General features: G+C 37.6%; 1 protein-coding gene across 3 annotated transcripts in view; it reads right to left on the bottom strand.

Annotated features, from left to right (window-relative positions):
* The window catches only part of TNFRSF19 (TNF receptor superfamily member 19), a 60,951-nt gene extending 38,658 nt beyond the window's left edge, over nucleotides 1-22,293 (bottom strand). Inside the window, exons 1-4 of one of the 3 annotated variants that reach the window (XM_054809086.1) lie at nucleotides 16,889-16,969; nucleotides 16,175-16,360; nucleotides 10,087-10,167; nucleotides 8,575-8,685 (exon numbers count right to left, since the gene is read on the bottom strand). In XM_054809086.1, coding sequence (XP_054665061.1) covers nucleotides 8,575-8,685; nucleotides 10,087-10,152 — 177 coding nt within the window. In that variant the 5' untranslated portion in view covers nucleotides 10,153-10,167; nucleotides 16,175-16,360; nucleotides 16,889-16,969. Of the gene's footprint in view, nucleotides 1-8,574; nucleotides 8,686-10,086; nucleotides 10,168-16,174; nucleotides 16,361-16,888; nucleotides 17,007-21,832 lie in introns of those variants that run through there. The other 2 variants (XM_054809077.1, XM_054809067.1) reach the window with 2 other exon arrangements.
* Between the last annotated feature and the right edge of the window lie 742 nt (nucleotides 22,294-23,035).

Here is a 23,035-nt window from a genome sequence, read left to right on the forward strand (position 1 = left end):
CTTGTAAAACTGTATACAAAGCTACATGACTATCACCAGGGACTGGAGCCAGACTAACTTCTGGTAGGAGATTTTGCTCTTCCTAAGTGTGAATAAACTTTTTCATTGAATGTCATTATTCCTTAACACATTCTCTCTAAATACCTACTCTTTACTCCTTCTGTTTAGATCATCCAAATAGTAGTGTTATAGAGTATATTATATAGTTTCACTCTAACCATGTATATTTGTATCTTTTGATAAATCACTTGGCATTAGTCCCTCCCAAGTCCTAGTAAACTTTTAACTATAAGGCTTAAATTAACTTAATTATAAGTTTTCCTTTTCAGACTACCTTTGAAGTTTCTGATTAAAAACAAGCAAACACTAGGAAATAAAGTTAGAACTAAATGCTTTCAATTCACTGGCCCAAACTACCAAAGCCTGAGTAAATTGCTTCTAGCTCTATCGGATCTGCTTTGCTATAGTTGGATGTATGGACACATCTTAGTGGTCCTTTGTACCATGAAATGTTTTACTTGAAAGCTATAAAAATGGTGGATGCAATATAAAGAAATCTTCTGCCCAAGGAATTTACAGTCTCCAGTCTTTTCAAAGATGGCTTATAAGTCCTTGCCAGGAATTCTGCAGATATAATCCATAACAACTACAACTTTATGTATGTGCTTTTTATGTTCACATAATATTTGAGGTAGGTAACTGCCTGGCAGGTGCAAATAAATATTTAAGCTTGTAAACCAGGCAGAACTTCAAACAGATTTGTACTCATAATTAACCACATTTCCAAAACTGAAGGATATGATTTAGACGATGGATTCAAACCCTTTGAAATCTTGGACTTTAGCAGTCCAGCAAAGATACAAACAATCGACTGTTCATCTTTTATCAGTACATGTGCAAAACTGATGTGCACCAGTTTTCTTAGCGCTCTATTTACAAAGCTATCAAATTATATGGCTGATGAGATCTGAATAGTTCCCAACTCCCTTCTCCCCTTCTATCCTCCCACTCAGATTTTAAAAAGAGGGCTCATCTCCTGTGGCAGTTCACCTCAGAACTGCAGAAAAAAGAAATAAAACTTGTAATCTCAATTAGCCAGGTTTAAAAAAAAATTTTTTTTTTTGTGCCAGGAAAAAAAAAAAAAGACCAGGTCAATATACACTATATTTATTTCTTGTATTGTGAAGAACACTTAGCCCACTATTTTCTTTCCACTTCCCCTTTTCAATGCTACCACCAGTGGTACCAGATAACATTAATTAAAAATTTCTCAAATGATACACAGTACAAGCCATGAAAACCCAAACACTAATTTAGAAAACTGCATTAAAATTAGTTTTAAAAATTCCTCAAAATTCAAATGCATTTTTGTTTTCTGGATATTTATATAGCTTTCACTATCACAATATTGTGACTTCTCATTACCTTTAATGTATGTATCCCCAGAACGACTTTGTTCAGAAGTGGGTTTCACTAAGGTATCAAGTGAGATACTATCAAGTGAGATGACTGGTCAAGGCCACCTAGGAATCTGTAGCAAACTACTGAACTAAACTCATAACTTAGTTTCAAGCTAAAAATATTAAAAGCATACAATAATACAGACACTTCTTAAAGCATTACCTTGGCATGTTAACATTTTCTTTCAACTGACTGACTCAGACAGAACGACCAAAAGTATAGCAGACTATAAAGGGTAATGGAGTTAAGTGATATGGTTTTTCCCTAAAAGTTAAATGCAATGCAGCAAGTAAATGAACAGTAAATTAGATTTTAAACATTCTTTCAATTAAAATAACCTCAAATTTCATTTAAAAAATGCTTTTGGGCATTATTAAGATCGTAATCTGCAAGTACATTTTAGAATTTGTTTCTAGTTCCACTGATTATCCACAACCTACGTAAGTCCCTAGACAGTACAGCACACAGCAGTTCCACTTAGGCCATGATGATTACGAGAATATTTGAGTATTCTCAAGAAAAAGCCTTCCAGTCATTAAGACACTTTTAATTGTTGTCAGGTCATATAACAGGTTACAGCACTACACTGGTGCTGGGAAATGAAGTTTTTAGTAATATCTTTGAGTATATGGCCTTGTTAAATAGCATACAGTTTTAGCTTCCAAAAAATTCCTTAGGCTGTGGATCAGCTTCATCTAGAATCCAATAATCAGCTGTATCTATCAGCAGAAGTCTCTGAGCAGGACAGGCTGCAACAGTGTGCTGCAAACATGTCAGATTCAGCTGCTGGGGCAAAGTGCAAAGTCAGAAAAGTTTCGTGCTCAGGGAGTAAGATTTGACATGCCTACAAGCAGCTGCTCTAGCTTCCAGGAGACTGACCCAGAAACACCTTAGCCTCTCCTGAGCTGAGCTACGGCAGGCTTCCTCACAAACAGCTCTCTTGCTTTGAAAAGTTACATTGTGACTGCTAAACATGGTAGCAGCTGCTCAGTAACTTTACTGGGACAACATCAGAGATGGCACACCACCTTTGATGTTCTGTACAAGGACTGTTACATTCAGGAGTAGCTTCAAACAGTACCTTCCTGTTTAACGCACAATTCCTTTTCTGAGCCAACATGCAGGTCTCCTTTTCCTTCATCATATACCTGGTGCAAGGAAGCAACCTATGATACATAGCCCTGCCTTAGCAACCATCAAGCTGCCTCTGTCTGACAGGCTCTCTGTACAGCAACAGTCTCTTGGTGACAGTATTTATCATGACTTATCATTATTTGGTGGCAATGCTGGCTTAAGACACTCTCTCCCTTTCATCTCTGCTTTTTCTTCCTTATCATACATTGTCCTCAACTGTACTGCTACAACTGATTATGAGGCTGAGCTGTAAATCTGATTGTGGGACTGATCCAGGTTAAAAGTGATCAGTTCAGTGATGTGTTCCATAGTACACCCTAAAAATCTACCGTGTCAGCATAACTGCAAGGCAGGGCACTGTGGAAAGAACTTACTGTTGCCAAAGTTGTCATTTCAATGTTTCTGAACTACAACCTCAGATGTGATCTGTTGACAAAACAATCTAGAATTGTAGCTAAAGTTCTGAGCTGCAATATAAGCTTGATGAGGCTGAGATATGGATTGCTTTTTCATATAGAAAATAAAAAAAAACCCACATGGAAGCTATACAGAGTTATAGGTATATATATATATTTTTTAAAAGCAAATTATGGTGAAAGGACTGGAAGGACTCTCATTTCTGTACTGGAACATTTTCAGAAAAAGGCCGAAACCCAAACTATCCCAGTTTATTTTTTCTGCATTAATTACGATTATATAAATTTGAATCATATATAAGGTTTGATTTATACAGAAACACATTACTAGTAAGATAGGACAAAAAAGGCTCTTACTATCACGCCACACCAATGACTATTCAGGCACTGGCAACCTGATGCCACTTAAAGAATGAAAGATATTAAACCACTTGGTTAACGACATGATGCTTTGTTTCCTACTAAAAGGATGAGAAATGAAATAATGCTGAGCCACATGAAGCAAACACTTCCTTCTGAATTGATACAATCATTTTAGTCTCCCACCCCAGAAGAAAGCACTGCTTACAAAAAGAACCAAACACCCCAAACAACAAACCACCCCAAACAAAAACCCTACGCGCTGAAAACCAAGCTATTTCAATGGTTCAAAAGCTTCACAGAAACTACCAAGGACACATGTTTATGAGAAGAAAAGCATATACAAATTTTTTTTTTTTTAAATGAACAAATAGAAGCAAACAAACAGGAGAAGCAGCTTTCACTCCCTTCCCCATCAATGCTAAATTGTTGATACAATAACAAAGCTGGCTTTCTTATGATGGCAATATGTTAAAAGTACTTTATAAAAAAATACAATCAACATAAGCAATCAATGGATTTTAGTTCTTAGTTAATGTAATATCTGCAGTGCTGCTGTTAGATCAGTTGACAGGGAATCAGAAAGGAAAAGCTGATGGTATATTATTTTTTTTTATTTTAAGGAAGAAATAATTACTTTTAAACATTCTTGAAAAAGAGAGTCCCACCAAACTGCGACAGCAAAAGCTGACAAGAATAGTCTAGATTTGGAAATAGTTACATGAAATAAGGCTGGAGGGTTTTTTTGTTTATTTTGTTTGTTTCATGCTATAAAGGGTGTCTGAAGTTGCTTATCTATGCAGACAAGAAGGTCAATCCAATAGATGGAGCACTAGTTTGCAACTAAAATTAAACACTCATCATGGACTCATAGAACAGCCCAGGTCGGAGGGAACCTTGAGAGAACATCTGGTCCAACCTTTCATGGGACAGGGAGCTGAGATTATATGATCAAGCACCCTGTCCAACTGCATCCTAAAAACCTCCAGTGATGGGGACTCTACCACGTTCCTGGGGAGGTTGTTCCAGTGAATGACTGTTCTCACTGTAAAAAATTTTTCTTATACAGAGGTAAAACCTCTCTCCTGGTACAATTTGTACCTGTTGCCCCTTGTCTTATTCATGTGGCACCTTGTGAAGAAAGAGTCTCCATCCTCTTGTTCCACTCTGTGGCCTCTTTCCACTCCGTTCTACCAAAAACTTCCTGCATTACCATGGGCAAGTTGGTTTCTGTGCTAGTGTCTCATGTATCAATTAGGAAAATCCTGTTGCCTTTTCTTAACTTAGAAAAGTATTATGAAATGCTCACATACTAGAGCAACAAAGGTCACATAAATAACTCGAGTTAATAGTTGTAAGAGTAAGTATATATCCACACACATATATAGGTGTATATGTATATGTACGTACCCACTCTGTACAGCTGGTATTTTGCCCTGCACATTTACCCATATGGTTGATGCAAGTCTGGGGTATATCTGAGTGTATCTGGCAACATGGGAACAGACTGGACTGTCACACAGGACCTGATTTGATTAGGCTTTAATCATACCTTACATCACCTGTGCAGCCTGTGTTAAGATTCTTAAGCCTGATCTTCAGGTATTACTGTGTCTTCCCTTAAGTGTAGGGACAGCTAATGACTGTTGACTTAACTGGGTTTTATCCACCATAAAATCCACAATAAAAATCCCATTAAGTTTAAAAAGAAAGTAGATATCATAATTAGGTACCAACATATTAGTTTTGATTTCCATAACATCATGTACTCAGTTTACCAAAGGCAAAAGGAAGAAAGTATAGGCACAAGTGTACTTATGCTCTAAACTGATTGCTGATCAATTCAGTGGCAATGTATTTAAGTCATAGTACCCATATGTACCATGGTATTTATCTTAATTTTTGCTTTGAGAACTCCAGTTTTCCTTTCACAGTGTTTAGCCTACTAACTCTACTTGGTTTTTGAAAGGAACATAGTTCCTATTTTTGTCTAGTCAGTAATAACAAAAAAGAAATCTACCAATTTAGCTTGTAACTAAGATGAAGCAGTTTCTCATAAATAAGTGAAGTGAGGGCTCTACAGTCCTGGCATTGGAACTGTCTGCTTCAGCTTACTCAGCAGTAGAAGTTCTACCTGAACTGAATTTCGAGGGAAGGAAATAGGAATGTGTGTTATATCAACAGTTCACATGGTTCACTGCTGCATGACCCAGTAGCTGGCCTTTTCTATTCAACAATATAGGTTGAGGGGTTTTGTTACTAATATAAAAAAGAAACCTGTCGGTCAATTGCTTAAAACATTTTGGGGAGGGAACCTAACAAAAAACCCCTACTGGTAACATTGTATTTTACTACATATCTAGACATAGTCATGCTCACACATCCAGCAGTGTACCTAGTTCTATCCACAAGCACTAAATATTTGATAGGAAAACAGACACATTATTTGTTATTAAGAAACTGTCATTAAAATACAGCATAATTACATCATTGCTTTCTCACATGTAAAAAAACCCAAGCAAACAAAACTCCCCCTGTGCTGCAAATTACTTCAAGTATATCATTAAATCCCTTTTCCCTTTGTTTTCTGACCTTTGACTTAACATACTTTGTTGCTTCAAGCTGTAGTTCAGCAAGACTACTCTCAACCACATGTCAGTAACAGCCACAGCATCACATCCTTCGCTACGATTCACAGAAAATTGTACTTCTATTTATAAAGGAAATTATGCTTCCACTCACATTTAGGTTTGAGCAAAACCTGTTTAGCTATTTCAGTTCTAGTGTACCAAAACATAGAATTTGAAAGCCAATTTATGTCTGGGAGAAGTAATTGCTTACACGCTGAAATTAATTAAGCATTCATATTTTCAGAAAAAGTAGTCCTAAGAATCAGGACTACCAGATTGTAAATAAAAATAGTTCAAGTAAAACCACAACTTGAACAGTGTACTATGGTAAACTATAACCTTCCTATTTTAGTTTAGCATTTCTTTATTAAATTGACAGAAAAGCATAATTACTGAGGGTATTAGGTTTTATGCTTTTGGGTTTTATTTGCCAAGTAGATAAGTAAGCTACGTCAATGCATGTAATACTGCTTTAGTAGGATCACTGTTATAAAGTGCCATATTTACAAATGCCTTTATAAATTAAAACACCCCCCAGAACCTTTCAGTCCTCAAACTTAAGGACAATATGAAAAAACCCAAAACATCCAAACAAAACCACATCCCTTCAAATCTGTACTTCAAGAGCATTTTTTGCATGACTAAACCTTAACTAATACTGCCTAACATAGAAAACAATCCTCACTAAAGTGTGAAACTAAGTATTTCTGTTAATGCACTGAACACTAGCTACAGGAGTGAAGAGATAGAGAAAATGTGTCACTCAATTTCAGTAAATCTCTTCAAACCACCCACAAACCACAATACTTAACTCGTGCTTTTTTCCAGAGCTGAATATAGTAAGAAATACAAAGCCACAAACTGAAAGCTTCTTTTCCCCTGTTGTTTAAACACACACACACACACACCAGACTTAGTAATGTTTCATGCTAAAAAAATTTCAAAAATAAAATTTCAAATTCCCCCTTGGATCTACATAACATACTTGCCTACAAAAGCAACCCTGAAAATTAAATTTCACACCTCCTAAATAATACTCTAAATTCTACCTCTATCATACTTTTTACACTATCTGTAAGAGTACAAAACAGAGTTTGCACTTCTATATGCAAAGGCACTGGGCAGGGCAGCTACTTCTGTCTTGCTTTATGGCCCCACCTATCAGGTATCCATCAGACTGCACTGTTACGTCTGGGTCACAGTTTTACACTCTAACAATGGGCAAGATGTAGGTGGACACTGAAGAGTCTTATGCTTATGCATGAGACTTGACAAGTCTGCTCACCCTTCATGATACCAGCTTGCACCCTCTTTTTTGCCTGACCATCTTCATATCTCTAGCATGACACACCTGCTCCCCCCAAAACATCCAATCTCCCCATGACTCCTAACTCATTCTGTTATCTCTCTCACCTCCGGTGATCGAGTTAGTGAATTCCACCATATCACTCCCTCCCTCTCCTTTCAGCTATATCTTCCTTTATACACAGCTCATACATAGCACCTACTTTCTCTGTGCTGAAAACAACTAAGACCCCCTCATGACTTGCATTCAGACTTGGAATTTTGGCCAAGTTAGCTTTCTAGTTCTACTGAATCCCAGTCCACAACCTCAGTCACCACTCATCTCATTGATTCATTTCTGCGCTTCTAAAAACCCTGCTAATTCCAAAACTTTTATGGGGATTTTCTTTTGGAAGAGATGCAGCTGTTGTAAAAGAAAAAACCTTTACACGAGACTCACAATAACAATCTTTCCTTCTCTACGATATTAACAAGGACTTCTTATGTGTATACATATTACCATGTATTTTTCTGGCCTCAACCTTCTCAGTTACTTTACAAAGCATAAAGATATGGATTAGGTTATAGAATTTTTAGTAAATTGTAAAACAAAGAAATTGAGTTGCACTTGAATCTAGCTTTCCAACAAAGTGCTTCAACCACTAAGCTAGTGAAAACAGAACAATCACCTATCTCCCAGCTGTTCTAAGGAAATATAGCAAATATCTTAGTTCTCACTTGAATCCTATTCTGTATTTATGTGTTTATGCCCTTATTTTCATTATAAACCATTCTGTTAAGACAAGTTGTTGTATAGAAAATATTTAAGCATTGTCTATAGTAGCAATTTTCCTAAAATCCAGAACTGATTCTGAAAGTTGTCATTGTACAGTGGTCTGTACCAATTTCTGTGGTCTGTACCTATCACTAGTTTGAAATTCATTTTTCGTACTCTCCTCTGCACAGTGAGGTTATTCAGTCTTAATTCCCTGTAGGTTTTCTTCCCCCTTTGTAGCACTAACTTACCTTTCAAAAAAGTAATTTTGAGAGCCCATACCCAGCTCCTCTAATGGTACTGCCTACTTTATTAATGGCATCATCATTTTCTGAACTGAGCATTTTATATAGGGAAAACCAGAAAACACAGTACTTGAAAAAACTGTAAGAGGTTCAAACGCCAAAATTATAAAAAAATATTTCCACATAAATACAGATATCTATTATTTTAACCACATACAGAAATGCATTTATCGTAAACAAGTAAATTCAAGAAAGCATGATTTGTTTACCTTTGAGAGTTCCATTCCAGGTCCACATTGTTTGCAGAGGATACAGTTTCCAGCATGGTCTCTAAATTCTTGCTCTCTGCAATCCCCAGTCTCACAAATTACCCTACTTAGCTTAAAGAAAAAAAAAAGTCAACTCACTAAAATATAATTAATCTGTGATTAACATATAATTTATATAAACTCTAAATCTGAGAAATAAATTCATGTTTTAATGCAGAAAGTTATTTTTAGGATAATCAAACACTTTAGATATGACAATGAAAATTAATTATCTAACTCCAAATATGGATAAGCAACCTGAATTTTAAAAGTTCTCAGTACTAGTGACTTGCAATTATTTTACAATTTTTAGAAGACCTGCTTGATATTTGGCACTTGTGTAATGTGAAAACACTTAATTGGTTGAACGTGAGTTTAAGTTCCTCACCTTACTCAACATTATGAAAAATGCACATGATCATTTACTAAAGCTACAATTTTCATGACAGTAAGCTACGTCACATTACATTATATTGCCATGTTTCATTTATTGGTGATTTTTTTTTTAAACGATGCTATTACAATTGACTAAATAAACTAAAATCTGTTCCTTTAAACATAAATATTTTGAGATTTTAAAAGGTCACTGAAACCTTTTGGAAACTTAAAAACCACCCCAAACCTCTATTAATAGTATTTATTCTAAATTTCACTGTCACTTTGTATTTAATGGGCCCAATGAGAAAGAATCCAATTTCTGTATTTAAGTACATTATCTGACCAAACCAGAAACCAAGGTTATGAGAAATACCATAAGCAGTAATGTCAGCCATGCAAAGTCTCAGCATAATCACTGGAATCCTACCTAGGAACATCAGCAAACTCTGTGAGCTCCCTCAATAGAATTTTAAATTAAATGCCTACATACAGGCTTCCATCACAGAAAGTGCTCTCCACAACTGCTACTGAATTCTTACTTTGTATATTAGTCTTTTCAGAAAGACCAAAGCCTTTCTGATAGCTATGAAGCATTATTTACCCTTAGTTTTAGAGCCTGTCTCTGCAAGCCAGAGTTGAAGCATGCTTAGTAGGCAATGTAATTGTGTGCCATGCTATGTTCCGTGGATAAACTGAATACTCCAAACTCCTAAACTATATATATAAGCATACTGTACTAAGAGATGGCCACTGCAAATTGCCTAGAATTCCTTCCATCTCTTGGAAGTGAAGGAGTGTCACCTTCACAGCATTATATTCACTTATATTTTCTGTCCTAGTCCAGTCCTCCTTCCATGAGGAGGCTCACAAGGTAAAAGTTTTTAATTGTATATGAGGAGTAGTAAGAAATTATACAAATCACTTCGCCAAGCTTGCTTTTAAATTGATAAAAAGCATATGTAATTGTCTGCATATGTGTGTTTAAGACTTTTAGTGTTAGCAGTAATGTGTAAAACAAAAGACAGCATTCCTGTGTCCAATACAATTTTTTCAACATTCATTCTTGGAGAAAATAAATATTAATTTTTAACTTACCAAATATGCTAGTAAAATGATGACAATCTTCAGTTTATCTTCTCCTTGTAATCCTTTAGTGTCCATTTCTTACAATTAAACCTTTCTCCATGGCGGGGGGGGGGGGGGGGGGGAAGAAAAACACCATTATATTTTACAATGTTGTTTAAATTGCAAAAGTCATATGTCCATAGTACTTCATGTCATTCAGCATGTCAAAATATGTATCTGTTAATGCCATTAAAATATTTCAGATGAATTCCTAGAAGCGAAACAACAAACATATGCTTTAAAAGTTATGCTCTTTAGAAGAAGAGGCAATATACACAATGTTTCTACAGGCTTAACTCTCAAAAAAAGGAAGTATACTTCAGTGGCACTATTGATATCTTTTAAGATAAATTGTATTTTGAAGTGTAAAGAGAGCTAAAGTCTGCTAGGAAGAACAGAACAAGCGAAGAGGTGTGTCAGGCAGCACTCTACAGGAAAGCTAAGATTATATCTTTATGGTTATTTCTCATGTAGTGATGGTAATGGTCTATGGATCAATGACAATTATCAGATCATACGCATGTCAACATGGGTAAAAAAGAAGACATACCATCAAGCGATACCAATACATACAGATATAGTATTTGACGTAGGTTGCTTTTTTAAGTCTCAGGAAAAGAAAATAAGCAGAGAAGCAGGAAATGGGAAAATCTCAGAATGAATTCTGGATGACCCAAATACAATTAGATATAAAAAGTACTGCAGAACAAATGGAAAAATGGAAAAGGAGAGTCAACAAATTTTAAAATTTATTAAGTGCACAAGATTAGTGTCATAAGCTGACAGTGCTAATGCTGGGAAAAAAATTAGGTCTGTAAGAACAAAACAATTCCTAGTAAAAGTAAAGACCAAACAGTGGATAGACACAGTAAAAACACTGTTAAGGGAACTCAGAAGTTTCAAGAAATGTTTCTCATCTATGTTTGGAAGCAAACAAGATGGATAAAACCACACATCATATATCTTCTGGCTGAATAGTAACTGAAGATCTGCTAAGTAAAAACACATTAGACACAAGACAAATTGTGAGACTCAGCACCTCAGTAACCTTGAAAAAAGTATCAGGAAAGACTTAAGCTTGCTGCTGTTCAATTTTTATACAGTTTGGAATGCTACAGAAGTTCAAGAGTGGTAATGTTATGAAAAGATTAAAAAATAACTAAGAATAGTAATACAATAAACAACTGTACACAATATCACAGAAAAGCAGACCTGCAAAACAAGCTTGACTTCACTTGATTCAGAGAAGACAATAAAGCTAAAAGTCTAAAAGCTAAATGATATAAACTGATTAATTATTAATTCGAAGAATCATGTTGAAACAAAAGGGATTTGGCAGAAAAATCGCCACTGACTTCTTGATTTCATATAATGCTACTCAGTGGAAGAAATTAAATACTTTATATGCTTTCTTAATTGCTATAGGAGGCAAAAACTTTACATAAGTATACAAGTGAAATAAAGCTGTAAATGTAACTGAGTTGCTTAGAACTGAATGTCGAGTGATGATTCCAAGTCATAAGAACTTATAGTCATTATTAATAATATTATTGTTAAATAAATAAAACATAGCACAGTTCTAATATAATTACGACCATCTATACAATACTACAAAATTTTAAAAATAGGATTCTTTATAATGTTAAAAGTATGTTTTAATTTAAATTTTAATATTTACTTTTGCTTCTGAAAATAGATGCATGACATTTCAAAAAAGAAATTGAGTATCATAATAATTGTAAATTTTTATGTCATTTCTTGTAGAATTATCAATACAAACAATATTGGTGAGCTGTACTAAGCCTAATGATCTAAAATATGGACCTGTGGCATAACCTGAAATGTCTGTATTTCTTCTGAGCAGGTTACCAGAAGCATGGAAAAATAAAGAAAATTAAGAACAGCCTGATTAACCAGCCAGCAGATTCAGTACTTGCCATATTATTGCAATAAAACTTTATTAGCTTTATGTAATGAAGCCACATTCATCCTATTCATTTTTTCCAATATGCAATAACCTGAAGATTTAATATTGTAAAAAAGTTATCATATAAACGATTTATTAAAATCAGTATTGAAGCAAAGCTAGTGATGTATTTTTATGTTTGTAATATTCTGGAGTCACAACTGGATTAAAAAAACAAATACCAGTTCTTAACAGAAGGTAGTACAGAATAACAAGCAGTGTTGTTATATTATTATAAGTTGCTGGTCATGTTGACAGCTCGTATTTCAGTTTTGGAGTTGCCATGTCTGATATAAGATGATCTTCTTATAGCATGTACATCAAAGACTTTTAGAACATGGAAAGCACATGGAGAATTCACATGCTGTACTAACATACATTTTGTTGACTTAGGTGTGGAAATTTTATTGTACCTGTGAAATATTTTCTATTTGGAAGAAAATCTACTGGCTTTATAACACTTGTCAAATCCAACACCTTCAAACATCAGGAGTTCCAAAACCCAGAGTAAATTTCCAAAACCAAGTGTTTTAGAACTGGCATCAAACTATCACAGACTTCTCCAACTCATCTACACATTTTACTGAGCTTCAAATATGTTGACTGATCATTACACGTACAAAGCAATCTCATAGCTTTAGGTCTATGATATAATATGAGATAACCTCTAAATAATTTGTCTTTTATAATCATCAAATCTTCCAAAATAAGCTTGCAAGTTGATGGGATGGGCCTTAAACTTCAGTGCACTTCAGTAGGTTTAGTAGCACTGAAACACGTTCAAATCATTTCAGTAAACATGTATGAATGCCTGTGGTACTGTATCATGCAATCATTGTGCTTATTGCCCCAGTTCCTACCAAAAAAAACCCCAAAGATGATATACCAGCTATAACATGTAAGAAAGAAATTAACTGGTGTACAATAAAAGAACCCACTGTTAAGAGCACAGAAAATTAAAATGTTTCTTTTCACGACAACATTTTGATAAAAATAATGCAAATGGTTAAGGTACATTAATAACTCATTGTTTTGAAAGCAAGTCCTGAAGGAGACATAACTGTGCCAGCTGCTTGTTTCCTATTTCTGTCTCCAGTTTGGTTAAAAGCCCCACTTAAAAAGCGGACACTGCAGCACTTACTAGGATGCCATTGGGCAAATTTGTTCTCTCTTGATATATCAAGTGGCATTACACTGATGTCTGTTGGAAACAACCCATTCACCTCATATGCATTCAAATAAGAAGTAACTACAAGTTTTTGCCTCCAAAATACGTGCGACCAAATAGAAGTTCACTACATTTAAAGAATATTTGTTCTTGTCCAGATACTGATATTTACAATGCTGAGTTCAGTTATCCTCAATTTTATTAAATGAAAGGAAACTGTGGACACAGTGTTTTGAGGTCAGTAAATCATTCCAAATGCATCTTTTTAGGGTTAAAGTAATATGCTTGCCTGAAATACTCTGGGAAAAGCAATCATCATTGGTAACGTACTGAACTCAAGATATAGAACTTCCATTAAGGAATGCAGTTGCAGAGTTTTAAGGTTGTGTGGGACCTACTATGCATATGCGTAAAGAGGTCAATATCAAACAATAAATTAGGAACATGTAATAAACGTATTGTAGAAGTAAGAACTTCCAACCTCCAGGGTCCTAGAATCCACTGTTGTTCAAAATTTAGCCCTACATTTACTTGCTTGCCTGAGCAGTAGTCATCATTCTATTTCAAAGTCAATCTGTCAGAAAAATATTTCTTCCTTCTCTCAAAAAACATAAAGTTTCACCATGAAAGACACATAACCTTAAGACTCGTGGCAGCATGATTAAATTATGGCCTACTAGCAGGTTTCTCATACATGTAAGCATCAAAACTTTGAGGTTAACATAATCCATCTTCTAAGGAAAACTTTAGAAGGGGTGAAGGGTCCTAACTTTGAATTCACTTAACTTTCCTAGATCTTCTAAGTTTCCGCTCACATACTCAACAACCTTCATACTCAACAACTCCGCTTCATATTCAATAACCACTTTTCATGGTCTCTGTAACACCGGCAAAGAGTACTCTGAGAAGTTCTGGATGAGAAAGAGGGATGAAAATATGATCATCTTATCTTGCCAACAGAGGTCTCTGGTATCCAATGAATAGGATCTCAGCTCCCTTCTAACCACCCTGTCTCCCACCTGCAGCTGTCAACTGCATGCAATAAAATGACAAGGAGTGGCAGATGGCTTTAGCAGAGCCAGCGCCCCACGGGCAAGAAACAAGAGAAGGGAAAGTACTTATGCTGCTGCAATGATAAAGACAAAGGGAACAAGTTAGGGACAAGAACTTCCACTATAGAACTACACATTGTTATTCTGTTTCATACTCCTAGAACACCTTCCCTTTACACCCTGCCCACAACCCTTGTGCTCTTCCCATTTGTGAAGTAAATGAGGTCTTGTCCGACTACATTTTCTCCAACTGCTCTGACAAGGCCCATGTGGGGAAAAAAGAAAAATATATTGTCAGCTAGGTATCATTCATCACATTAAATATTGTGTTGAATAAATCTGTATTTTTCAGAAGCTGCCAGACATGAAATTGTACAAGATTAGGCAGCTGTGAATTTATTTCTAGTTTTGTAAAGACAGAGATGTTGGAACATCACTGGCGATAGAAAACATTTATATCTATTTTAGGGGCCAAGGGAGGAGAGAAAGGAGGTTTACACATAGCCAGGAAATATTTGTGCTCCTTCTGAGTACCATATGCTTTGAGTTACATTAGCTTAAGTACCTGACTTTACAGGAATAATGATGATGACAATTTAACACCCCAAATAAGCATCTCTACAGTGTCTTTGCTACCATATACGGCATTTACAGAATGCATTACATCCTGGTGTCTCAGAAAGGGTGTAATCAGCAAAACTTGAGGATGAACTACATAAACTCATCCCTGGTTTCGCTACTAACAAATGATGTTCCAAATCCATGTTGTTAAAATTATGTAAAATAGTTTATCATCCATGTTCTTCAACATATCCAGACTATCATTAATTAGAAATTTGAGTAAAATACCGTACCAAAGCTGCAATGTGGTGATATTTTTCCTAAACAAAGCTTTTTAGATGACCAGAACCTGTGATTCACACAAGAACTCCTAATCCCATTGAAGCTGATGACACTACTCATACAAATAATGAGCAATTTTGTGCTTCAACATCAAAACTGTGGTAAAAAAATGCTACCTCTTCTGTTTAATACATCTCGCTCATCTCAACTTCTAGGAGACACTAGTTTGCTAGATGAAACATCAGCATAGAGCTGCATTTGTACATATTTGTACTTGCATATGTGAATAAGTAATACAATAAAATGAGAATGCCAATATTATATTTCATTTATACCAAAGTATACTAATAGTTCTTTCTCAAAGTAATTTTTAAGAATCATAAATTATAAAGCATTGGGCTGGTTAATACAGTAACTATTGCAATGGTGCAATGTCAAGGCATTACATTAACCCAGCCACCCTTTAGCAGTTTTGGATAGCATGCCATGTCTTAAAAAAGACAGAGAGGAGTTACTTCCATTCTCGGCATTCTCTTTTATTAGGATTGCAACTGCAAGTTGTGGAAATTAAGAAAAAGTAATTTGTTGCCTCCTTAACTGACAATTTAAATATCTTATTACTGAACTAATAAAGAAGTTTACTTCTATTTCTAAAAAAAAAAAATCCCTTGGCTTATATGGTAAAAAGTTTCCAGCTAATATACCTAACTTGTTTTGCATATGATGGTGAAGGTGTGCTTGAAAGAGATTATACAGTAGCTGACAAACCGACCTACAGCTTGAATCAATTTGGCACTTTCGTTCCTATTAAATGCTACTGGATCCCTTTGTTGATTTGATAAAAGCATTCATTTAAAGTAGTTTTAAGTATAAAGGCAGTAAATAGGTATTAAGTATCAAGATTTTTCATGAATATCAGGTAAAGCTTTCAGTCCCAAGGTCAGATTAATGGAGACAGACATCAGGAAAGGAAGTCAAACAATCAAAGGCTTTCAACAGAACCATAATTGTGGCTTTTCAACCTCTTACCAGCCAAGAGAGAAAGTTACTAGCTCCTGCTCCTTCAACTCCAGCTCCAAAATTGTTTGAAGCAAACAGCAACTTATTCATGCAGAAGACACGAGAAAAGCTTGTGAACAAGAAAGCCCGGCGTTCAAGGACTTTTTGTTCGCTGCACTCCAGAGTGTGGAGGAGTTACTCTAGGGCTGTCGAGATCTGAAAAACCCAGCAACATCAGCTGCGACTCTTTGGCTCCGCGGTGCCCTTCATACCCACTCTGGGACGCCTCAGGGCGGAGGGGCCGGTTAGAGAGCGGCAGCGCTGGAGCCATCTCGGAGAGGAAGGGATCCAGCGGAGCCCTCCTCTCCACCTCCCCTCCTCCCCCGCAGCCTGCGCTTTCCGCGGAGGGTCATTCCCATCATCTCCCCCCGCCGCACCCAGCGGGCCCTACGCGCAATCGGAAGGCGGAGCGGGTCGGTGCCAGGCGCACGGCGGGGCTGGGGGCGCATGGCACTCTCGGGTCAGCACCCAGCCACGCCAGTGCCCCGGGGGGGTGGCGGGAGGAAGCTGCGCGGAGCCCCGAGGAGCAGGGGGAGCGCCGCTGCTTACCCCCCGCGGTCGCCCCGTTCCGCGCAACCTCGTCTCGGAGCCTCCCCCGCTGCCCGCGGAAGGGGGCGAGGGGACGCCCCTCTGAGGGAGAGAGGCTGAGGGGATCGGGCCCGCTCGGATCTCCCACGTACCCACCTGCCACGCCGCGGCCTCCTGGCCGCCCCGGCCGCTGCGGCGGGTGCCGGCCGGCCGCCACCGAGGAGCTCTCGCCCCGCTCCCGCTCCCTCCTTCACCACCCCTCGCTCCGGCTCGCCCCGTCACCCCGGCAACGCCGCGCCGCTCCCCTCCCTCCTTCGCCGGAGGGGCCGGGCTCAGGTGACCGGAGGCAGCCAATCAGCAGCCCCCCGGCCCACGTGCCCCGTGGCGAGGAGGCGCGCGCTCGCGGAGGCAGCCGCGAGAAGGAGGGGTTGCCTGGCCGAGGCGGTAGCGGTTGGGTGTCGCGCGGCCCCGCGGTGGGAGAGGCCGTTAGCGGCTGTTAGCGGCCGCCGCCTCAGGGGGCGGGAGGGGCCTCGCTCCCGCCTCGTCTTCTGTGGGGCGCTGCCTGCCTCCCCCTCAGGTCTCCTTGCCGCCGGGAGATACGTGCCTGGTGATCAGTGGCGGGCTGTCTTGTACTAGTGTTGCAAAGCCAGGGTGAACCAGCGTTCCTGCGCTCGGGTCCCTTTTATCCTGCCAGGAGGATGGCGGAGGCTTGCTGTGCACACCTAGGTGGTTCATTGCAGGCTGCGGCTGCCACCCTCCCTCCAGAGCAAGCCTGGGCTTTGGGCGCTGCAGCCTTGGTATTGCTGATCTCCCTCAGGAGAAGCCCTGGCTTAGAAGTGCTTCTGGCTGCCTATCCCTGGACTGCTGGACTGTTACTAAATGAACTGAGCAAAATCCTTTGCAGCCCTTCAGAAGGGGAGTGTAGAAGGAGTCCTTGTAATTCACTGAAGTCCTTTCTGCCTGTCCCACCCAAAGAGCAGGATGGAGGCCCTCTGACAATACACTGCAAAGTTCTCTCCTTTCCAAAGTACTTGAGTAGCTTTTCTCCCTGCCATCTCAGAACCTGAAATATTTTTCCATTCTGCAGGTAACAAGTTACCCAGCTATGAGAGTTGTGTCAATACCAAATGCAAGTTCAGAAATCAAGCCTTTCACAGAGAATAAATTGTTCACAGTCACTAGAAAGGGGTGTACTTCACTGCTACTTACCGTGATGTAAGTTAGGAGCTTTCCTGAAGTTTGTGATGCTACAACACTGGTGAAATCAATCTTGGAGACTTTGGTGAAAGAACTGTTACTGCAGGGATTTCAGGTAATTTGTTCTACTTCTATTGAAAAGGTTAATGATATGATGACAGTCTACACAATTGTATGGATACACTGGGAACTGAGGCTCTGAAGAGAGAGAACTATGGATATACTTGGTAGTAAAACATTTTCAAATAAACAGAATTTTTGGGAGCTTCTCACAGAGATAAAATTTTGGAGTTTGCCAGCCACATGGACTTCTATAAAAACAAGTAGTGCTTATTGAAATACAGCAAGTTGTTTTCAAAGAGATAAATGATTGCTGCAAAATGAGTTGTTTTCAATTAAAAAAACCCCCCTAACTCGGAATTTACAGGGGTTTTCCTTTAATTATCTTAAAAAGGGCCTGCAAAGAAGAGTTTTGCTTCAGGACCCTTGCCAGAAGGAGCTGTGCAAGAGGCTGGAATTTCAGTGAGGAATGGCATGCTACGGTGCAACGGCGGCGCATCTGTTGTGAATGGCAGCTGCTGCACAGCACTGAGCAGGCTACATCCTCTCGCTATTTACAGACAACTGTTTTAAATGTTATCTGTTTTGTGTAGACACCAGTGAAATACAGTGCATGAGTTTTTCTTAGAACAGTTATCATGTGTGTTTCAGATACTGATTTTAAAGTAGTATAGTTAAACAAGTGTATTAAAACATTCCAGAGTTCTTAAAGTGTTGACTAAACACCAAGGATTACCATATAAAGAAACATTTCTCATCACACAGGGGTTACTATGCTAATGAATTAAGAGCAACGAGTAGTCTGTAACACTGAAACTTAAACATTAAGTCCCTGTTGTAGCATGTAAAATATTTCCTCTAAATGTAAAGTGGATGAGTTAATTCCATTCATCATTGAGAGATGTTGAAAATTGCAGGGTTTCTTTTGTTTTAAATCATGGTGTTTCTTCTAAGGAAATGGAAGAAGTGAACTGTTAGAGCAACTAGTGCAGATGCAAGTATAGAGATTCTCACTGCAGTAGAGAAAGCAGAAAAATTTGGAAAGTAGTTTCAGCTGACCCCTTTGATAAGACTAAGTTGCATGGCATATCTGATGTGGAAGCAGAAATTGTACAGCAATAGGAAGTTGTTATCTCCGTATCTCAAATGCTAACACAGTTCCCCCAGTCAACTGTGAGATAGATCTACTCTTGTTATGACAGCTGCTGGAAACTGATGTCAGTATAACTGTGCAATGTCTTTTGATAGTCTTAACTATTACAAACCTTAAAATATGTTTATGATGTTATCTAAGACACACTGTTTGGAAATGGCTCTATTTATAATCAGAAATTGCTCAAGATATTTTAATAAATAAATTATATACTTGTGAGTTTCCTGGTCAGATTTGCTTGGAAAAGCATTTTGAACTTTTTCTTTCTGAAGACTTAAGCCTGAGGATTAATTAATGTTTATACAGCACTTTGTAAAAGCAGTCGCAAGTGCCAAGAATTATTATTATTTAATCTTTAAAAGTCAGATCAATGAAAGACTAAACTGTCAGAGAACTGCTATTTAAAATAACAAAAATGCTGAAAATCCTCCCCCCCCCCCACTTAAATATGTCCAACTGTGCTTTCATTTCAGTCTCACTTACATACAGACAAGCAAAGATATTTTTCAGTGTAAATGGGTTAACACCCATCTGTGCTTAAAGAGTGGGAAGGGACTAGTCCTAGGGACTTTATACAAAATGAAAAAAAAAATCTTTGTTTCTGAAATGTATTTCTAGGGCCTGAATATTGCAAATATTTATATATGTAAGTCCCACTCATCAGTGTAATCTACCTGATTAACCAGTGTTACTTCTGTGCACAACTTTACCCATTGCTGTGACGAGTCAGATGCTTACAGCTTAATTGTGTTAGACTCACATAGCTGTTTTGACTTCTGAGGAAAAAGGATCCTTCCACAATTTGTTTTTAGTTTGCTTCTCTTTCTACTTTACAGCAGAGGTATGGTTTAGAAACGATTTTCCTCAGAAAGTAAATGTACATGTTAGAAAACTAGCAACAAGCAAAAGAAGACTGGAAAGGTAGAGAAGCTCATCAGTGAAGTATAGAATTAATAAATAAACCCATCTTTTCCTGGTTACAGAAACATGTTTTAGTACATCATTGTCATTTAAGGATAAATACTAAATTTTGCTTTGGCTATGCCTTAAACAATAGTCTTCCTTGACAGCTATATGCACATTATTCATGCAGTGCTAATTACTTTCCTTATAATGTAATTGACTTGTTAAGTCAGAATATGAATTAATTGGTGGTATAGAAAGCTAAATGATACCAAGTCAGGCCTAGTTAATCTGTGTCTGGCATATTATCTCTTGATATTCAGTAAATTTAAAATTTATATATACAAATATACTTTTAATTAGAAGAAACAAAGTTTGCAGACTGACTAGTGAAAGCTGACTACATTTATCTGGAAGTGTTGATAACTTAATCTTATTCAGATGCAAGCAGACTTAAAATTTAGGTAGCGCATACTGAAATATGAACATCTTGAGGGTCCTATGGACTGATAAACCTCTTAAAGAATAGTTTTCAAACAATGCTTAACAGCTATCAGTTATGCTGACTTTTAGTTGCAATTTGTTAATAAACAGATGTACTTAAGGTTTATATACACTTACATTTAGATTTGAGAATATATATCTAAAGTCAGTATTTCAGAAGAACGCACTATCCGCCATAAAGACTAGATTTTCAAAGAGCTCAGTGTCAGGAATGTTGAACTTTCTTTGCAAGTCTGGCCCCAATTATGGGTTCTAAGTTCTTCTGAAAATCTAAATTATATTTAAATACCTACAGAAGAAGCTTGAGTCTTATTTTAACAGACTGGCTCCAGCTGCAGGCACAGAACACTCACAGATTTGGCCCAAACTCACCCCAAAATCTGGCCCTTTAAAACTGCAAATGTATAGTGAATAATCCTAAATCTTCTAATGATTGTTCCTTTATAATGAATTTCTGGAGTAGATGTCTTAAGTTTTCTTAAGCACAGTATGTGTTCATAAACGTGAATTTGAGGAACAGAAAACAAAATACTGTGAATGGAAATTGCTTCACTGAAATAGGAGCAAAACTTCCATGAAGTTCAGCAAAATCAGGTGTTTGCTTGAGATAAGCTTAAGATTTCTTTAATACCTTCATTAAAATGCCTTAAAGGAAACTGGTATCGTCAGGTTAAAACGTTACTTTTATTATCAGGATTGCATTTCGCATGGCATAGTTGAACTATCATCTCTTCAATCTTGAAATAAAACCATTTCCCTTTTATATAAGGATGCTACATTTATAAATTTAGTTCTAATAACTTGTGGAAGAGGACTCTTTTTTCATCTCAAGTATGGAACTATTAGGATTAAAAGTGGTGATTGAAGAAGTCATGGTTTAATAAATGCAGTGAGAGCAAATAAAGCGTACACAGTGTGTAGGAAATATGGTTGGTCTTTTCTTAGAAAATAAATACTCCCCTAAATCATTTAATACTTATATGAGAATATAATTTTACAAAACTATAGACAGTAGGAATGAGCAGTGCACACCAAAATCTTATGCACCCCCAAAATATTGAACAAAATTTGATTTTGCTTCAGTTTTCAATTGTTTATGTATTCTAGTTAGTCTATTCTCAATATAATTCTGCCTAAGAGTTGCAAAATAAGTTCTGCATAAATCATATATAATCTTTTGGAATCTGTACACACAATGATGTGTAGTATTACTGTTTATGCAAACTTTATAATTTCTTAAAATCTTGCAATACAAAACTGCAAAAAAATACAAAATCCAGTACCTGTTATCTGATGAAGTCTTCCAGTGCCCAGGCTTTCTGCAGCTTAATTTCACACTGCCAGAGCTTCTGTATTAAATGCTTTTACCTCCTTAAAAAAAAAAGAAAAAAAAAAGAAAAAAAAAAAGTATGTCAGCACAAGCCCAGACGAAACTCCAAATCCGGGAAAATAAAATTAACCATGCAGATCAAAGGCAGACGAGCACTGAGACCAAATGCCTGTAATCTGATCAGTGATCAGTTGCCATACATCAAAGGCAATGCTTTGGAGAGGGAAAAAACTCCTTTTCCAGCAGGTAGTTGCACTCTGAAATTCTGCCTTTCAGTACTCTAGCTCTTTTGTTAAAAATCGATCACTAGCTTTTTTTTTTCCTCCTTTCCTTGCTTGTGCTGGGAGAACGCACACGATTCTGAAATGCTTGGAGTTGAGTGGCTGGATCTGTAGCCTTTGAGTTCCCAAGCTGTGTTGTGGATTGTGTGTTGGAAGCTTTCCCCAGTGCCAGCGGGTTCCGCTTTATCCCTTTCATCTCACTGAGCTGCAGATCCCATGACATCATTCAATGCTGTGGGACTGGTTAGAGAGCTATAATACAGCCTGTGGGGGAATACAGCTAACGAGCAACAAGAGTTTGCATGATTTCTAATCAGGTTAGTCCATTGTAACAAACCCAAGGCTCACTTCAAAGTTTTCGTTACATTAAAGTTTCCTCCCAAGAAGGGGGAATAGTGTAGCTATAAGGTTTTCTTAAAAAGATGCTTTATGATTTTGTCTGCAACAGGAAGTTACAATTTTCCATGAAGTTCTGGGATACAGACATGCAGGTCAGTTTGCTAGGCAGCTGTAATACATGACAGAAAACTACTTTTGTTTGTCTCTTCGTTGAGGTTTGGAGAAGAGGAAACGGTGTATTTTGTGCACTGGAATTGGTTTTTTGCACTGCCAAAATCAAGCACAATAGAGCATGCTCTTAGTCCCTGGTTCATGTCCTCCCTGCTACTTACTGTGTGGCCTTCTGCAAATCATTTTATTTGAGCCTGATTCATCTGTGGCTCATGATTCCTTTACGTAAATGAGCTGTAAAGCTGCCATAAGTAACTCTCAGGAGCTTTCTAGTGTAAAGGCATTTTTTAGCTGGGGTTGATTCTAAGTGGTCACCACTGCGCTGTCAGCGGAGGGAAGCTTTTGGGGGAGTAAAAGTTTATTGA

This window comes from Grus americana, chromosome 1, assembly GCF_028858705.1.
Source record: "Grus americana isolate bGruAme1 chromosome 1, bGruAme1.mat, whole genome shotgun sequence".
NCBI classification, from domain to species: Eukaryota; Metazoa; Chordata; class Aves; order Gruiformes; family Gruidae; genus Grus; species Grus americana.